This window comes from Rhinolophus ferrumequinum, chromosome 18, assembly GCF_004115265.2.
Source record: "Rhinolophus ferrumequinum isolate MPI-CBG mRhiFer1 chromosome 18, mRhiFer1_v1.p, whole genome shotgun sequence".
NCBI lineage: Eukaryota > Metazoa > Chordata > Mammalia > Chiroptera > Rhinolophidae > Rhinolophus > Rhinolophus ferrumequinum.
The window spans coordinates 43,213,135-43,232,921 of record NC_046301.1 but is presented as its reverse complement, the minus strand read 5'-3'; the positions used below and the strand labels follow the sequence as shown (position 1 = coordinate 43,232,921).

Here is a 19,787-nt window from a genome sequence, read left to right as displayed (position 1 = left end):
CTTTGAGTCAGCATGAAGTCTCACACAGGATTGAGGGTTCCTGCCGTTCGGCGCCCAGTAAAACTTAAAAATGACTCCCTAAAAAGCTCATGAAATCATTTATACCTGCCAATATTTGTATATGCAAGTGGATTCCGGAAGCTGAAAGGTGAGTCTTTAGGATGTTTCCTTTGGTATCTTCCCTCCTTTCCCCGCCCCCAAGACCATGAGAGTATCAAGCCTGGTGTTTCTGGTCTTTTATCATGTTTCCATGTGATTGTCTAGTATGAAAGGTGTGTGAAGAAAGCAGGAGAATGTGCCCTCCAGCTGTGACCTGACCCCGCCTACACATAAATCACCCAGCATTATGATTTATGTGTAGGTAACTTGGTAGTAGTGTTTGTGGGAAATCTGGCTTTGGTAGGTAACATCTGGGAAATTTACCCTGGACATCTGCTTAGACTCTAGTGTTCCCTGAACTCTGGAGCTGGCTGTTACCCTTGGTGGTAGACTCTAGAAAATGGTGAGGTGCATCAGACTTTGGAACACAGATCCACATCAGGCTGATAGCTGTTTGGGGAAGGGTCTTCAAGAGCCTGCTTTGTATATGCCAGTGGGTGAAATTGAGTACATCTCTGAGTCCTTGATAAGTAGTTGAGTGTCTGTTGTAGTTAAAGCACAGGGCTGGGGTGCTGAGACCACAAATGGGTGAGGCCGTCCTTTCCTTTGAGTTTCTCAGACTTTAATGGGAGAGACAGGCCTGCAGACAGGTCACCTGATATAATTATAAGTAGAGGAATGAGCAAGAGAAGGCTGGCGACAGGACTACTTTGAAAACTCTTTTTTTCCTGTGGATAATAGGCTAATAGTGGGGCATGCTTTAGAAGGTGTGGTGAAGGGTGTGGAAGCCATTCTTGCAGAAGGTGGCAGGACCACACTTGACTTGAAAACCGTGCATGGGACTTCTGAGGTGCCCAGCTCTCTGGGCCTGTCCAGGGTGGATTCCAGCAGCGCTGTCATCCCAGCACTCAGACCCCTCTGCTCCCTGGCTCTGCTGGCAAGACAGTGCCTTGGAACTACCAGCATCATTCCCCAGTCTCTCCTATAAAAACATTTGGCTGGTTTTCGGCAGCTACCTCTATGCCTGAGCAGTTGGGGTATTGATTCCTGGGAAAAATACCTTTTGGGGTGGTACAGGCTAGCATCTTGCATCGGGACCAGGGGCCAGCATGTGAGAAAGGATGAGGATTCAAATTCTGCATCTTCAGCATTTTCTGTCTTCCGTTAAGGGTTTGCCTTCTGACCAAGAGCCCCTGGGCTGACCTTCCAGGTCGTTCCTTCCAAAGCAGGCTCTGGAGCCAGTAATGCTGTTGTGTTCAGGGGATCACAGTTTGGCATTTGGGACCTCTGGTTGCCTTCACCAAAACCAGACAGACAAAAACTGCTATCCCAGGTGATAAAGGAAGCTGAGGGACTTATTTGGTTGTGACAGAATTTCAGACTATGAAATGCATGTGGAATGAGCTGTTGATTAGGATTTTTTTTTTTTAAAATTAGGGTGAAATAAGCATAACATAAAATTTACTCTCTTAACCTTTTATAAGTATACATACAGTTCAGTAGTGTTAAGTACATTCACATTGTTGTACAACCAATCTCCACAACTTTTTGTCTTCTCAAACTGAAACTCTAGACCCTTCAAACAACAATTCCCATTTCCCCTTCCCTTCCCCCAATCCCTGGCAACCACCATTCTAACATTCTGTCTCTGTGAATGTGACTGCTCTAGGTACCCCATATAAGTGGAATCATACACTATTTGTCTTTTTGGATCATGTCTGCCTTGCTGCATAATGTCCTCAAGCCTTATTCATGATGTAGCATGTGTTAGAATTTTCTTCCTTTATGAGGCTGAATAATATTCCATTGTATGTACTACATACCACATTTTATTCATTCACCCATGGATGGACATTTGGGTTGCTTCTACCTCGTGGCTATTGTGAAAAATGCTGCTATGAACATGGGTGTACAAATATCTCTTTGAGTCCCTGCTTTCAATTCTTTTGGTTGTATACCCAGAAGTGGGATTGCTGGATCATATGGTAATTCTACAGAGGGTGCTGAAAAAAATGTATACACATTTTAAGAAAGGAAAAACTGTATTACAATTGTAATACTCAATATATACCGATAACAAAAGACGAATCCAAGTCATGTTTGACTTCTGCAATTACAAGAGGTGCTCAGAGTGGTTATCATCAGCGTCCAGACCCTTCTGATTATGGCGAACACTGTTTGGTAGACTTCTGTGGCGAGCGTGTGAACTGTTCCAACACCACAGCAGAAGCAGCAGGACTTGTTGCTGTGCGAGGCCTCCCGGATCTTCCCTTGTGCTCATCACACACAGCACCATGCGTCTCAGACTTACCACGGATGCGAGCAGTTGTTACGCATTTGGAGGTTCTGTTGTAGACTCACGCCTCCATTGTCATTGTACTGCCACCATTCTCAAATTTCAAATGCCACTTCAAAATGGCCTTGCGCTCCTCTAACGACAACCGTGCTTCCGCCATTTTCTTTGACTGTCCTGCCTGTCGCTCGGTGACTCTAGCATTCATTTGATTAATGCCACCTTTTGAGTGAACGTCATACTACATACACATTGCTACTGTAATTCAATTCAACTTCAAAAAGTAACACATAGATAACATCTCTTAAAATGTGTGTACATTATTTTGGCACCCCCAGTATATTTACTTTTTTTAGGAACCTCCATACTGTTTTCCATAGGGATTGCACCATTTTACATTCCCACCAGCAGTGCATAAGGGTTCCAGTTTCTCCTGGAATTCTTTTTTATACAGGTGTTTAAAAACGGGGTTTATCTCCCCCCAAATAAAACACACCCACACACATTTGTATTTTGAAGGATTCTTTACCCGGTTTCATAGATTTAGATTGCTCGGGGCCGAAAAGGACCTCCTTAGAGACAATCTGTTAACTTCATTTATTCATTCAACAAATATTTACAGTTGTAGGAGATGGGTGAACAAAACAGAAGAAATCCCCTGCCGTCTCAGGTTTACCTGCTGGTGGCAATTCATGTTGGTGTCCGGCCAGGTGAAAGGATTGCTCGGAGTTCCTCGGGGATTTGGATGCAGAGCTGACGGCAGTTTGGGTCTTCTGACTCTTGGAACAGGGCTCTCTGTCATGCTCACATTTAGGTGCACGTTTTGGGGGATCGCTCCTCTTGGGAAGGTGAGACACACTCCGTGGAAACATGTCCCACAGTGCCACGTGGATTAATCCTCCAGAATCCAAGGGACTTACTGGCACCCATGGATGGGGCCCAAGTCCTGCCGGGTAACTGTGGAGCGTGGGGGAAGGAGCAGACCCCTCAGAGGGCTCCTCCTGCCCAGTCCTGTAGCTCAGCTTGGCCCCCTCTGGCTGTTTCCTATAGTTCAGAGGCTAGTGAGTCCTTGAGCAGTGGGGAGGCCCTTTCCACAGCAGCGACCTTGCGGGAATGGACATCAGTCACATTGTCAGGGAGCCTTGGTACTTACAGTCCCTGCCCTGGCCTCAGACTTGAGCACCAGTTGAAGGTCTCCAGAACTGCCCTTGGCTCTGAGCAGCCAGGCCAGGTGAGTGATCTTCCTGTCGCACCGTCATCTTGGCCCTTTTGTGCCTGTGTAAACTGACACTAGTGATTTTTCTCCCCTACCTCTCTAGCTCTCCAAGTTTCCTTTGTTACATAACCAGGATTAATGTAAGCAGCTGGGTCCATTCATTTAGAAATGGCGAGGGAAGGACGGTAAGCATGGGAGTGGTTGGGAGGGACAGAGTCCCATATGGGGCTGCTGTGGGCAAGTCCCCTCACTTTTCTGGGCCTCAGTTTCTCTCCTGTTAAGAGGAACAGCGAACTAAAGGGCTGCTCGGGCAGTCCTGACAATGACTCAGGTCCTATAGTCTCACTGTTCAGTGATTGCTCCCAACCGCAATGAATCCTGAAGGAATTCGTTTTATGAAGGAGTTAGAGTAAACATGACATCTTCCTAGGAATTCACTGTTTATCAAAAAAAAAAAAAAAGAAGAAGAAAGAAAAGAAGCATAAATAAAAGCAACAGCAGCTATAGGCCAGCCCCCCAGGCAAAGGGCTTTTCATTTATTATTTTCTTTAATCCTCACAGAGACTTTAGGAGGTAGGTACAATTATGAATGCCATTTACTGATAAAGAAACAGGCTCAGAGAGATTGAGTAACTTGCTTAAGGTGTACAGGTGTGAGAAGGAAGCCGCAGAGCTGGGATTTAGATGAAGGTGAGGCTCCAGGGCCTGTTGTGCTGGCCACTGTGGGTCTGGGCTCCAGTGGAAACTGGAAGCCACCTCACCTTTGTCCAGCCTCTTTCTGGTCAGAGGGGGTTGGGGTTGGATCTCGTTCCTTTCCCTTTCTTGTGAGGTTGGTGGAACTGTGGCCTGGAGTCCCCCACACCAGTGCCCTGTAGCTGGTAGCTTCCTTCTGGAACCCTGGGGTCTGTTGTGTGGCTTACGACCTGTCCTGTTCTGTAGTTAAATGATTCAGTTCAAACCTGCAACGAGATCCTTTGTACCAAATGGCCATTTATCAGTAAGCAAGGAAAAATCCCCACACCTTTTAGACAAGATTAAGTTAGTTTTGGTGGTGGTTTTTAATAAAATTCCATTTTATTTACCATTTGTATTATATCCAGTATCATTTGTATTAACATAGTTCGTGGTTCAGGGGACATCCTGGAGCCCTTCTCGAAATAATTACAATGATGACTAACCTTTATTGAACACCTACTGTACTGTACCAGGTGACCGATGTGCTTACGTTTCCTCATTTATCCATCGCAGAAAGCATGTGAAATAGGAGTTGATACAGATGAGGGAGCTGAAGGTCAGAAAAGTTTAGTAACTTCCCCAAGGGCACACATCTGAAAACTAGAGTAGGATTTCGATTGTGAGGTGGTAGGGGACGGGCCATCTCTGTGTCCTCAGGTCCTATAATAATGGCACCTGGCATGGAGTAGAAACTCAATGTGTAGTTGTTCAGTGAACAGATGAATTCAAAGCCCAGGGCACTGGGTACGGGGTGGGTGCTTGAACAAGGTTTCTTTGAGATTTCATGATTGGGATTTTCAGCAAAATATAGTTGAAGGGTGGTCAGACAGGTGGGGTCTGGGAGTCAAAGTGCTCGGGGTCTTGGCGCTGGGAGCTTGGGCAAATCACATAACTGTTTCCTCACTAGCAAAGCAAAGTTAGGCTGGGAAGGCTAGATGGGTGGCAGCATCTAAAATCAAACAAAGCCCATGGGGAGCCCCACTATGTAAGAGAGATGATGGTAGAGCTGCTGGCGCTGAAATAGGGAGCAGGGATCAGAGCCGTCGTGTAGAGAATCTTGGCACATGCTTTCAGAGCTGGGATTCTTTTCTTCTCCTCCCCACAGTAGGAATCCTGGTGCCCAGAGTGGCTTCATGTGCTTCTAGGGTGCTTCCAGGTGGACGCTTGTATTTTGTTCTTCCATGTGGCGTCATGATGCCTTAGTGAGTTTACCTATAGGGAAAACTTTGGACAATGTGTTTCTCCAGTTCTGTCTCTGACATCTTGTCTTTACTTGTAGGTGGGGTGTTTATAAGCCAATGATAAACAAGGCTGCTGAGTCAGGGGACGCCTTAGGGAGGCCAAGGGACTTGAAAGCAGTCTGACTGTTGAAATATTCAGTCTCAGTCTTTGCATACCGATGGAGTGCCAGGCTTTCATCCATGGGCAAATGATTTCAGTGTGGGTGGGCAAACGGTTCGAATTCTTTCCGAGGAGAGAGAATGGGTTTGTGTTGAACCAACCATTCGTACTGTTTGGGACCAGTGGCCAGGTGTTAGCAACTATTTCTCAATGTCCTCCATCAGACTGGGCTTGCAACAGCCTATACGTATACACTGCTTGCGGGCTGGACCTAGACAGACCCTTCGGGAGCTGCGTGAACTTAATCAGCAAGGATTTAGGTGACCTTGACATACCAGGCCTTCTCCCTCTTCAGAAAGCACATAGGGGTGGTATACATGTGACTTCCCGTGGTTGTAGCCAAAGTTGGGGATCACTTATGATCCCTTCCAGTCCACTCTTTTGTGAGAGGTTATGTCACCTTGTGGTTAAGGGCATCTGTGGAACCAGACACCTGGCTTCCAATTCTTTCTGTGCTCTGACCTTGGGGCAAGTTGCTTATCCCCTCTGTGCCTCAGTTTCCTTTTTTGTAAACGGGGCTAGTTGGCTGCTAATGTGACTGTTTTGATTATTATCAGTGTTTTGTGACTTAAGAGGCATTGGGACTCAGAGAAGCAAGTTAGTTCGCCTAAGGCCACACAGTCTATGAGGGTCAGATATGGGATGAGAGTGTAGGGCCCTAGCTGCTGCTCATCTCGCGAGAGCCCGGCAAGGTAGGTACGAGTGACCGGTGGTTCAGGCTTCCCGTGCAGCCCAGTGCTCTGCCTGCTCTCTTGTTCCCCAGTGAGGTCATCCATCCCACCCATGGAACATGAGCCCCATTACCTGGAATCTTGGGAATTTGCCCACCTATAGAGCAGAAGTAATTTAATCCTTTGGGCGGGCCACAAACTGAGCGAGTCCTGGGTGTATTGGGCCTTAGCCAGGCACAGATTCTTTCATCCCTCCCTCCTTCTGCTGTAGAATTCTCTAGAGAAGGGGCGGAGTGACTAGGTTTGGCTCCTAGGATAAAGGAATGTGGGAAAGCTTCAACCATAAGGCAGGGTGGTAAGCTGTTGCCCGAGGTTAGGGACAGAGAGACCTCAGTGGCATGTGGTGTTAACGGTGACCTTGCAGGCAACCACAGCTTGGAAGAGAGTGTAGCATGACCTGTGGGTTGGACTTCTGTTGCATAGGCCAGCTCCCTCTGCCCAGATGCAGGAGAGCACATCTGTCCTGCTTACGGTGTGGCTCTTCATGGCTCCTGTCTTCCTTTGTAGTAAGTACATAACTGGAAAACACTTGACGATAAAGTAAATTCCAAATTCCTTTGCAAGCTCTTCAGGGCCTCCCATAGTCTAGCCCCAACCTGCCTTTCTCCAAGCAACCATTTATTGATCATTTAATGCGTTGCCACCTTCCCGAGTCCAGGGCTCCCTGACCACCCATACTTCAGCTCTGCATCCCGCACAGGTCCCCTCCAGACACACCCTCCTTTTACCTAGATCCGCCAGCATGTTCACATTCCACCTCAGCCACAGTTGTTCTCCCTGCTCTCTTTCCCTTTTTTTCCCCTCCAAAGTAACACATGCACGTGGTCAAAGAAACCCAAATAGTATAGAAGGGAGTGTAATGACAGCTCCATTTCTTATCGATTGCAGTGTCTTCCCTCTGTCTATGTTCTGCTCAGATGGCTCCTTTGCAGCCCTTCCCTGTGATCTGGGGTCTGGCTCCTCCCACTGTGCCCTGTTTCTAGGAAGAATGGTGTTTGGTGCTGTGGCTTCTTCCTTGGGAGGAAGGAACTGGATTTTTATTGTCTTGCATTCTACCAAATTCATCATGAAGGCTCTTTACTTCGTCATTTTGTCCCCAGAAACAGCAGTGCCCCCCACCCTGCACCTGCCCCTGATGGGCCCTGAAGGTTTCAGTGTTGTGTCTGGAGAGTATTCATGACAGGTGGCGCAAACCCTTTGCAGTCCAGGCCCACTGTCTCAGACAACAGGAACATCGGAGTGTGACTGGTCTGTTCAGAAGGGCAAATGTGACTTTTCTGAAATTGGGCCCCATGGGACATAAGTGAAAAGGCGGCCTTGAGGGTTTGTTTTCACACATCTGAGCCACTTCCTCCTTCCCTCCCCCAACATCGGGGCGACCTGGAAACGGAGGGGCGTCTCGGGCTCCTAGAGGAAGACAGGGACACTGATGCGGAGGTGATTTAGCTGGAGGTGTGTTTCCACCATCTCTCATCTATCTCTCCTCTGTACAGCTTTTCTGCTCGATTTTCCCATGAGCTGGCCCTTTGCTTGCTCTAAAACCATGGTTCTGAACAGGGGCTTTCAGCACAGCTAGGCCTGGCACTCCCCTGCACCACTCTGCCACATGCTTCTGATATGTGATTATCCCCCCAACACCCCCATTTTATTGGGGGGAAAGGCAAGAACTGCTTTGGAGGAGTCATTTTTCTCTGGCTGATTCCTAAACTTCAAGAGGATCGAGTTTTCCTTTTAATTAAAGAGAGAGAGAGAGACAAAGTATATTCCCTTTGTGCACAGTTTTGCCAATTTGGGAGATGTAAAAAGATGTGATTTGGGAATTTGAACTTGTGAAATACGTGCACAGCAACATATCTCTGCGTGCCGTCAGCAGCCGGATCCCTTAAAGGACTTTCTGCATTGCTCTGTTCCTGGTTGACGTGTGTGGGAATGATGCTGGATGGTGTCCTCGTGCCTCATTTCGGATGATTTCTACACTTGTTTTCAAAAGGCCAGGCTATGATGGTCAGAAGCACCATGAGGAGTCCATCGTCTGCAATGAGTATAATAAGGGCACATGCAGGTCCCGAGTCAATGCTGGCAGTTTTGAACTCAGAGTGCTGAAAGCTTGACTGTGCGTGCTTTGCCTTGATGTGGTTTGTGTGCTTCCCAAGGATTCTGGAACGTGAGACAGGGCTTTCCAAGCCCTTGATGAGGTCCATGGCTGTCTTCTGGAAAGCAGTCCTCTCCCCACAAAGCACTGTGCCAAAACTGCCTCTTCCCGCCGGCCTTGCCGTGATGCCCGGGGGGGTCTCTCAGCAAGGGAGGCCTGCCCGGGAGCGGGCTCCATGGCCTGATGCTCTGCCCTGGGTGGGTGTGGGCAGGAGCTGGGGTGTCATCAGCAGACCCCCAGAGCAGCAGGCACACAGCGCTGTGGACGGGCCATGGGTGGAACTGGGAGAGCTGCAGGCCAGAGTGACGCCCGTGACCATGGGTAGGGACAGGGCTGGGGCCCTGCAGTGTGGCTTAGACATTTTACTCTGATTCGACTTAGAGACTGGCAGTGCTATGGGGCAGCCGTTGGCAGACGGGGTAGAATTAAACTTACCAACTAGCTTTCTGATTCTGAAGTAGATACTGGGTGGCAGATGCTAACATTATTTGGCATTTTCCTAGCACTTTCTAGGTGCCTGAACCTTCTTTCCTTTCTCCAGGAGAGACTCTAGAACAGAGATTCCTGGCTAGCTTTCTGGAGCACAGCCCCAGTCCCTCGGTGGGAGTTGTGCCCCTTGGTGCTGTGGGGTTTGTTTGTTCACACCAAGAACTGGGAGCCCCCATCCGTACCCTGTCTCTCCATCGACCTGCCTCTGTAGGAGCGCAGCAGGTGCTTTTTAGCGGATGAATGGACAGATTCTGCATTATCTTCTCCTGGTTCTTTCAGTGCTTCATGTGCTTTCGGCACGGGAAGTTTTTTATATTATTAATATTATTTGTTTCTTATTCTGAAGAGTTGAGAAAGGAGGGTTGGGAATCCCCAGCCGTGTCCAGGTCAGGGGTGGGGGTGAGGGTTGAGGACAGTGGCCGAGTGAGGCTGCAGGGTCTTGGGCTGGGCGGGGCTGTCCCCGGCTGGATGCTCAGGGTGGTCCCAGGTTCCCCTGCCAAGTTCAGCTCTCTCCCTTTGCTTTGCTTTTCTGGTCCTGGCCCAGGGCCCAGAGCCTAGATCCGTGCCTCCTTATCTGTATGAACTTGGCCAAGTGGCTTCCCTGCTCTGTCCCAGTTTCCCATCTGAAAAGGCAGGTGCTGAGTTAGATGTGCTCTCTGCCCAGGGCCTGGCGGCTCCCGTCATATGATCCAGCGAGCTCACCTGGGACAGCACGCGTCTTTTCCACTCTCTTCCCTCCTCCCCTCAGTAAGAGGACAGGCCAACAAGGCAAGCTGGTCCTGTTTTGTCCTCTTAGGGGAGACTTTGAGTCAAACGGGCTCGATTTTGTACTCCTTTCTGGCCAGTTCAATGACACATACAGAGTTTATATCATTGACATGGCGCCTTCCTATAGCATTGCTATTCTAGAGCCAGAGGGGACTTGCTCAGGTCACGCAGTGAGTGGCAGGACCAAGCCAGAGACCCGGGTCTCCTGGTTTCTGGGCCAAGGTACTTTTCTCCATCCTGCTCCTTTGAGAGCAAACAGCAGTTGTGCAGTGGATGTGGAGTAACATGACAACATACAGCAGAGGGTTCCTCCTGCTTATCTGCCACCTCCTTTTTCAGGCCTTGTCTTCCAGGGGTGTGGATGAGGGACATCCTTCTGACACCTGGAGCTGATCACTGCACTTCCTGCTTCCAGGGCCCACCGTGGCTTCAGCTGTGTTTTCTGAAGTGTGTTCTGCACGGTGGAACTGGTTATCCATTGAGCCAGGGCTTCCATTGCCAAAGACAAACGTTTAAGAAGTGCCTTGTTAAACCACGTTCAACAGGCTGCTTTCCTGAAGATCTGCTTTCGGAGAACTTTTACTACGCTGATGGGCATTATGCATTTTCTAAGAGGGGAGAATTAAAGTGCACAGAGTGGGAATTTGCTCTAAGGAAACAGGAGAGCCATGCAGCTAGGCCTTGAGCAGGAAGTGAAACCCAGGACAGGAAAGGCGGTTTGTGAAATTCTCTGTCTCCGTTTTTGTTTTTGTTGTGCGTTTTCAATCTCCGCCCTCTCTTCATACATCCTACTTCATTAAATTTCGCTTTCCTTCTCTCCACCCTCACCCCCTGACGTTTTGTTTTTGAATGTGGTAAAACACACAAGATATCAAATACCCGTCTTCATTATTTTTAAGTGTACAGTTCAGGGCCCTGCAGTACATTCACATTGTTGGGCTAACATCACCGTCCTCCATTTTAAGAAGTACAACTTCTGTCCCTATTAAAACCAAAACTCGGTCCCTATGAAACAACCATCCCTCTTCCTCCTCCCTTCAGCCCTTGGCAACCACTGTCTACTCTCTGTCTCTATGATTCTGACTACGCTACGTACCCATATAAGTGGAATCATACAGGATTTGTCCTTTTGTCTCTGGCGTGTTTCACTTAGCATCCATGGCCTCGAGGTTTATCCATGTTGCAGCATGTGTCAGAATGGCCTTCCTTCTTAAGGCTGCATAATGTTCCATTATACAGATATGCTACATTTTGCTTGTCTATTCCTTGAACACTTGCGTTGTTTCCACCTACCCCTGACTTTTTCTTCTCTGGTCCACAAGCAGATAGAAAATGCCCAGCTCTGTGTGGTACATTTCACAGGCAGAGTCACTCAAAAGGAAAAAGAGAAACTAAACGAACTGCTTATCTTCTTTCGGGCTCTAGCCTTTTCTGCCTCCCTTCTTGCCCGTCTGCCTCCGGCGTCTCTCAGCCTTTCTTCTGAGGAAGCTGCCATGACTGTAACGGTGTAGCTTGGTCATTCCTCATCTTTCCTCTGAGCCTTGGAACCCTGGGGTGTCCGTGTCATTCTGCTCTTAGCTCACACTTTCCTTGTTTCCTCATCAACTTTTCCTCTGTGTTCCGGTACCTGACCCCGAGGGAGTGCTCTCTGCAGGCAGGTTGAAGAATCATGGTGCATCAGGACTAAAGAGGCTCTGGCCCCAAACCTGGCCACTGTAGCCTTGACTGGGTCCTCTGCGCTTATGGGCCACTTCCCTCTGTTCCAGGTATGTAGGTATGTGTCATTAAAAATGACCACCCCCCCGAGGATAGAGAAGTCCACTGAGTGTGCAAAGGTACCAGGTGTCCTCCTCTTTCCCATAAGAGGATGATGCGTGTGGGCTCAGTAATATTTACTCCTCCCACTGCCTCACCCCTCCTTTTAAAAAGAGGAGGTGAGAAAGCAATCCGAAATTTCCCTTGGGAGTCTACGTGAGCGGCTTTGTAAGGGAGAGACCTCCTAAGGCCTTCACGCACATAAAGGGCGGGTAGGAGAGGGAACGGTCTTTGTTGACTGCCCATCCATACCAGGTATTTCCCACTGTTATTTCAGCCGGCCAACGTGCTCTGGGGGGATTATTTCATGCCCCCAAATTAAGGAACCTGATCAAAATCCCAGAGCTAGAATTCAGACGGGTGGCATTGGCTTGGCTGGCTTTGCTACCATGTGCCGCAGTGTTTCCTGTCTCTACCTCCTTGGCACACACTGTCCTCCCCAAAGCACCCCCTCCCCGTCCCCTCCTCACATAACCAGAGATGACTCCCTTACTGCCAAGGTGGGATGGAGGTTGTTAGTAGAAAGTGCTACGAGTGGAAGGGGCCTTTATTTAGTGGCTCTCCAAACTGAGTGAGGTGAAGTCTGGCAAGTCCAAAATCTGCCGGGCAGGCTGGCTGAAGACCCAGGAAACAGTGGACATTGCAGTTCAAGTCCAAAGACTGTCTAGAGGAAGAACACTTTCTTCCTTGGGGGACATCAGAATTTTTCTCTTCAGGCCTTCAACTGATTAGACGAGGCCCACTCACTAGGGAGGGTAATATGCTTTCCTTAAATTCTACTGATTTAATTGGTAATCTTGTCTAAAAAATATATATATACCTTCACAGCAACACCTAGACTAGTGTTTGATCATATCAGTTACCAGTGTAGGTTCCATGGCCTCACTAGATTAACTGTCACGTAAGATTAACTGTCACACTTATGCAAGTGCTTGGTTAGCCTGATGGCATTAACAGAGATGGGGAAAACCAGGGTCTCTGCCTCAGGAGGCAGGACTGTCTGTATGAAGAAATTAAGGACAAGACCATTCATACTTAAGGGCTATCTTGTAATGATGAAATGTAAAAAATATTTAGAGGAAATGAGAGAGAGGTGAAGGCTGGAGGGGTTCTAGGTGCTTTCACTGCAAACATTTTTGCTGCACAACTAATTGTCCGTTAGGCAATTTTAGGGTAAAAGATAAAGTAGCTAGTTGATAGTCTGCTTTACATTTGGCGGCCTTCATGTATTTAAGCTAGTTGTTAGTTTGGTTTCATTTCTCCATTGATAAAATTCTCGTAGAACTCCTATTTTTATATGATATAAATCTCAGCACTCACGATGGTCATACAGAGTGATGAGTAGATGTGGTGCTCTTAAAATAGTGGATGATAGCAACTACGGGTAAAGCAGATTGCGAAGCTCCATGGAAAGCCAGATTGCATCCTATGCTAGAAAATGATCACATATCAGTTTGCAAATCCTTTGGGGATCACAGTCCTCCCTCCCACCTGTCAACACCAAAAGTTTACCAAGCTATGCAAATATGAAAGAGGTCGCTACTCATTCACAACAGTCTCTGAGAGCGTTATCGATTCTTTAGTTGGAAACTGATACCTCTCTTAATGAAGGAGGACATGGTAACGGAAAAGAAAAAGTATGATGCCAAGTGAGGAAACACAAGTAACTAAATGTATCATACTAAAGACTTCCAAGACGAAGTATATCCCCTTTTCACAAGAAGTCTTTTTAATGTTTCATTATGTCCTTCTTAACGTCCGTCTTTATTTTTTGTTACTTTATCTTTGACAGCAAAATTGCCTTGTGGCCAATTAGTTGTGCAGTGAAAATGCTTGTGGCAAAGATATTTATAGCAAACAAGCTTATGGCAGAAATTCTGGACATGGGCTCAAGGATTCTGGGGAAATTTCATGGTAGGGGCTGAACAGGAGCTTTCAGAACATGAAAGTCGCAGATAAGTGAGGACACAGAAGACAGTAGAACCCGAGCGGGACCAGGGTAATAATAATACTTTTGACTAGATCTGTGAGTTTACTGAGGGTTTTCACACGCATTGCTTCATTTGATGCTCATGAAAACCCTGTGGTTTTTTTGTTTCGTTTTTGAATGGAGGATCCTCAGGCCAAGAGAGGTTCAGGGATTCGTCAGAGGTCACACAGCTTGCTAGGGCCACAAGCAGGTCTTCCCACTCCTATCCTTTGCCCCCTTTGCTGGGTAAAATGACACTGTGTGAATATGTGTGTGTCGGGTGCGGGGAGGTGAGGGGAGGAACGGGTACTCCAGGAAAGAAAGAATCCATGCTTTCTTCCCCAGGAAATTTTGTGAAACGATGAAAATGGACCGTTTTCTCTCACTCTCCCTGGGTCTTCCCTTTCCACCATCCTCATTAATGCCCACGCTTTTCTTGTTTTCTCACCCTCCCTCAGACACGAATGCAGAGTTTGAATCCAGATCCCAAAGCCCAGTACTCAAGCGTCTATGGAGCCCTCAGGAAAATCATGCGGACTGAAGGCTTCTGGAGGCCCTTGCGAGGTCTAAACGTGATGATGATGGGCGCAGGGCCGGCCCACGCCATGTATTTTGCCTGCTACGAAAACATGAAAAGAACTTTAAATGCCGTTTTCCACCACCAAGGAAACAGCCACCTAGCCAACGGTATTTGAAAGCGTTTGTCTGGAGTTAGAAAGTTCTGTCCTTCAACAGACCCTTCCCCAGGGTTCTTCTCCCTGTGACCCAGCAGCCTGACGTCTCGTCTCCGCCACGCTTGCTTATGAATAAAGAACTCTAGAGTCGTGTGTGTGCACACACACCCAAACACACGCACACACACATGCTTTTTTTCCATACCCCTCCTTCGCTTTCTGAAGCCTGGGGGAAAATCAGTGACAGAGGTGTTTCAGTTTTCATTGTTGTGTGGGTTTTCGTTTTGTGTTTTTTTTTCTTTTTTTAAACAGTCAAAAGCCATTAATGATCAGATCTAGGAAAACAGTAGCCCTGACTAGGAACAAAACTTTTGAATGCTGGATTCCAAAAACAAACAAAAAAATGTTATCTGGACAGCTTCTTTGAGACTATTTAAAAACTGGTTCAACAGGTCTCTACAACGTCAAGATCTAAACTAAGCTTTAAAAGGTCAAGAAGTTTTATGGCTGACAAAGGATTTGCTCCAGCGCAGACGACCTTTCCCACTTTAAGCTTCTGGGGATTGGGGAATTTCACCCCCATTCTTTTCCGTTTGTCTGAGTTGCATCTCTCTGCGATCAAGGGCTGAAATAGTTTTGTTGTTTTGAGGGAGTGGGGTAGGGGCTTGAGTTTGGCGGGCAGCTCTTACATAGACATGTCTTACGGGGCCCGGCTGAGCGGTTATTTTCGCCTCTTCTGTGGGTTTGGCTTTTGTTGGTTTTTGTTTGGGTATGGAATGGGACTATGGATAGCAGCCTCCGGTGTACTTATTTTAACAAAATTAATTGTTCAACAATGGCGAGAGGTAGACGTGACCAGCAACGACTTGCTTCCTTTCTCTTTTTGTGCTGCTCAGAACCAAAAAGCAGCTCTTCCATCAGCAAACCTTGGTAATAATAACTGCACCTGGCTGGTTTGCAGACATTTGTTTTGCTTTTTAAAAATTGGCTGTTAATTGCATTTATTGAGATGGTCACAGAGAGCCCCGCGTCCATAACCCTCCTTTTGCTGCAACTGCCTTATGTGAGGATGTAGCTCCTTGGTCACTAAACCCCTTGACGGCGGTTTGATGGAACCCAGGTTATGCCAAGTTCTGCCCAGTGCTGTCACTGCTGCACTGTGCCGTGTGCTGTGGTTGCACTTTGACCTTTCCGGGGATAATCAGAAGTGTGTGTGAGGAGGGAGGAGGGTGTGTATGCATATCTGAAGCCTTATCCTGGTATCCCACACTCCTCCGACCTTCCAGCCGTAATCTTAATTACTGGGCATGTTACCCGCATGAGGCCGGAAGCCCACAGCCCAAAGCAAGATTCTAGGCCTGAATCAGGCTTTTGAAGCTCCTGGTTCTTGAAGCCAGATGAGACCCTGGATGGGGTCGGCCACCTCGGAGACAAGTCATAATGTTCTAAATTAACCCTGAAAATCTACCACGTGCAGATCTTCCTGATGTCCTCTGCGCATGCCCGTTTTGTTAAAAAAAATGCCTAGATTTTATTAAGGAATTTTCTTAAAGATTCCTCTTCTGGCATTTTCTCTCTCTGAGAAGTATACATGGTATCACTCCCTCTGACTGCCCCCAGTGTAAGGGGCAGAGTGAGTTCCTCTATAGACAGAGATGAGCGAGAATTAAAACCTAAACAGTAGAAAAAGCCACGAAGCGTGGTTTCTGAGGACCATCCAGCGTTAGCAGGTATAGCCTGTTCTCGGGGTTGACGACAAGAAAGAAAATGAGGTTTCTGCAAGATGAAGATGTGGGTGTCTGTGCCCGTGTCACTTTCCCCACTTTTATCCAGTATTTCCATGATTGCTTTAGGGTTTGAAGAGTCAGTGCTCATCTGGGTGGAGTTGATAGTGACTTTTGCTTTTTAGAAAGCTGTGCTCAGGGTTCCGTCTGATTTTAGGTTCCAGGAACTTCCTCAGAACGCCTAGTCCCAGAGGGTAATTTTCTGGAGTTTGTTTTGCAGGGATAGCTGGGAGTATGGCCACACTGCTCCACGATGCAGTAATGAATCCAGCAGAAGGTAATGTTTCACGGTCCCAGGGAGCGGCAGCCGGGAATGTCAAAGGGGCTGGACAAAAAGGTGTTGGGGGAGGGATATAGAAGGTTGGGCAAGAGGACTCCTGGCCCCCAGGCAGAATAAGCAGGAGAATTCTTTATAACGTTATTAAAGGCCTTGACAAGGGACATGAGCATTTGACCTTTTAGTATTCCTGTTCTTTTAAACGGAGTTACTCAGAATGTGACCTGGGGACTAGCAGCCACCAGCATCTCCTGGGGACATGAGAAATGCTTTCTTAGGTCCCAGCCCAGGCCCACTAAATCAAAATCTTGGGGTAAGGACAGGGAATCTATTTTAACAGCTCTCCTGGCCATTCTTCCGCATGCTTTTGCACTGTAAAATCTGTGTGCACGCACACACACACACTACCTCTGGCCCTTGTTCACTTATCAACCCTAGACAAATTTAGGGGGAAACCCATCAAAGGCCTTTCATGAGGGCTAATATTCAATTTGCTTTTTAAAAAGAAATTTGAAATTATTATGGAAAATTTCAAACATTTGCAAATGTAGAGACAAGAATATTATGAACCCCTTTGTATGCATCATTACTTCATAAATTAACATTTGGCCGAGTGTTCGAAAACAGTTGTCAACTGTGGATACTTGAGTTCTGTCAGCGTTGTCTGTGTCCTAGTGTCCTTAGCCAACTGGGTCTAAATAGCGAGGAGTTCTGGGACCTCGTACTGGGCCTGCTTTCAGCTGGGTTAGTCTCTCAGAGATGAGGGACTCCCTCCATCTTTCTCCCCCATCTGAAAATGGTCTCTTGCCAGAAGGGAGAATCAGAGGTAACATTTTAAGTCTAGTCTCATAAGTTTGTTTTTGTCTTTTATGGTTAAATTTTCTTATTTGCTCTCAGCTGGCTCCAATGCCCTAGCAGATGTGGGGACTGGTTCTGTCCTGCAGCAACCCGAGGGGTCAGAATGGGAGGTGGGCTTCACTTGTTGTGTGTTCAAGGCAATTCATACAGGGTCAGTGACCAGTTAGCCCAGAGGAGGGCTAACCAGGCAAGAATTTTGGTTTTACTTTTTAAAGGAGAAAAAAAAAAAAAGAGGTTCAACTTCCCCTTCTCCTTGAGGTTATATTGATTTCAGGACTTGATTTCTTGAAAAGAAAAGCGCACTGTATGAGTTCATTTTGGCCACGTGCGGGGCTGATCACAAATCTAAGCCTAAGGGACCATAGTTGGCCCTCACGTGCCTCATGTCCTTGGAACCAACCACCAGTTCCTTTTGTATTAAAGGCAGGGTCTTCACTGGAGGTTGTCATGGAACTTGGGCTGACATAATTCTAGTGTCTCTTCCAAGAGCACTGTGACACAGAAGCTAATGACACTTTCAGAGGTCCAGACCACAGAAGAAAAGACAGGGCACGAGTCCGGGAGATGTGTTCGGATGGAGGAAGGCAGAGGGGTCAGGGCAGGATTTAGATTTGTGGCAGGTGCAATTCCCCCAGGTAGCCAGGATCTGGGGGTCAGGTTAGGGAATCCAGTTCGAAGTGGTGGCCTGGTTTAGGGACTATCTTAAACAAGATTCAGGCCAGAGAAAGTTTAGGAAATAGCCACCTTCCTGGCACTGGGTTGGGATTGCCTGGAGCTGGCCCTCTGTGGTCTCAGGCTGGGGCTGTGTGTGTGCTAGGTCTCTGTGACCTGTTACCAGCATGTCTAAACTTGCTTGTTTCTCTTTATGGCTTGGCTTCCCATTTCACTCCGACCTGGGGTGGGGCCAAACCAACCAACTGCTCACTGACTGATTGCCCGTCCATTGTGCCCTGCGGCCCCGACGACAGTTGTGAAGCAGCGCATGCAGATGTACAACTCGCCCCACCGGTCGGCCCTCAGCTGCATCCGGACAGTTTGGAGGACTGAGGGCTTGCGGGCCTTCTACCGGAGTTACACCACGCAGCTGGCCATGAACGTTCCCTTCCAGTCCATCCACTTCATCACCTATGAGTTCCTGCAGGAGCATGTCAACCCTCACCGGGGCTATAACCCACGGTCCCATATCATCTCAGGAGGGCTGGCCGGGGCCCTCGCCGCGGCCGCCACCACCCCCCTGGACGTGTGTAAGACCCTCCTCAACACTCAGGAGAACATGGCCCTCAACTTGGCCAACATCAGTGGCCGGCTGTCGGGCATGGCCAACGCTTTCCGGACAGTGTACCAGCTCAACGGCCTGCCTGGCTACTTCAAAGGCATGCAGGCCCGTGTTCTCTACCAGATGCCTTCCACTGCCATTTCCTGGTCCGTCTATGAGTTTTTCAAGTACTTCCTCACCAAGCACAAGCTGGAGAATCGAACTCCATACTGAAGGAACAGGCGGTGGGCAGTGGTTCCAGAATCTTTTATTTTTAAAAGGCTTTCCCTACCTGCTGCCATTCCCTTGCCCGCACACCGAGATCAGTTTTGCAGGGTGTTTGCAGGGTGGGCCTACCGCTCCCTGACACCTTACAGAAAGGAGAGGATGGGACAGCCGCTTACCAAGAGGCCGTCCGCAGGCACATCCAAGGTGGTGGTAGGTAGGGAAGGACTTTGGAAGGGGAGCAAGAAATTGCTTTTTCTCTTCCTCCCCTAAGAGGAGGGTAGCTTTTCTGCTTCACCGTGGCAGGCTCTTCCCCTAGAATTGTAGATCTCACAGGTGGGAAGAAAATGTGCAGTGACTGAAAACATTAAAGCAAAAAAACAAAAACGAAAAGGATATAAAAGTTCCGTACACGATATAAAAGGGATGGATAATGTTTATCCTTTATTTTTCTATGTAGAGGTTTTTGGATTTGTGTGTGTGTGTCCATGTGTGTGTATGAATCAGTGTGACAGCTGGGACTACAAAGCTGTGTTGTGTTTTTTTTTTTAATAGAGGGCTGAATGCTTCCATTTGGGTTAAGTAAAAGGCACCAAAGTAATAAATTGCTGGATCTGACCTAAAATTATGTTGAGACCCCAGATGGGAAATTTCACTTGAATGTAAAATAATAAACATAAGTTTATATTTTGAATTTCTCTTTTCATGGGGGAAAAAAAAGTACACTGAAAAAATCAAAATAATATGTATCTTCCAGCTACTTTTCGTTTTTCTTTTATTCAATCAGCCACCTTCATGTGCCTTTTGCCTTTGTCTCTCCTTGAAATTCCAGGACCAAAGACCTGGTTCTGGGACATCTGCTGTTTGCATGAACACATGCTGGTTGACAGGGTCGCTCACACTGGAGGGCAGTGGCCCCAGGTGAAGTAGGATGACTAGTCTTACACCTACTGAGACCATCTCCTTCCCTCGTTGTGAGTGACACAAATGTTCATTCGCCTCCCTGTGCCAACACTTAGAAGCCCTTGAAATGCCAACATCTGGCT

At 47.6% G+C, this 19,787-nt stretch overlaps 1 protein-coding gene across 4 annotated transcripts in view; it reads left to right on the top strand.

The window, feature by feature from the left end:
* SLC25A37 (solute carrier family 25 member 37) overlaps positions 1–19,435 on the top strand; it is a 35,861-nt gene extending 16,426 nt beyond the window's left edge. The window contains exons 2-5 of one of the 4 annotated variants that reach the window (XM_033134124.1): positions 10,224–11,650; positions 14,127–14,355; positions 16,347–16,403; positions 18,230–19,435. In XM_033134124.1, coding sequence (XP_032990015.1) covers positions 11,627–11,650; positions 14,127–14,355; positions 16,347–16,403; positions 18,230–18,750 — 831 coding nt within the window. In that variant the 5' untranslated portion in view covers positions 10,224–11,626 and the 3' untranslated portion in view covers positions 18,751–19,435. The other 3 variants (XM_033134123.1, XM_033134126.1, XM_033134125.1) reach the window with 3 other exon arrangements.
* Positions 19,436–19,787: the final 352 nt, after the last annotated feature.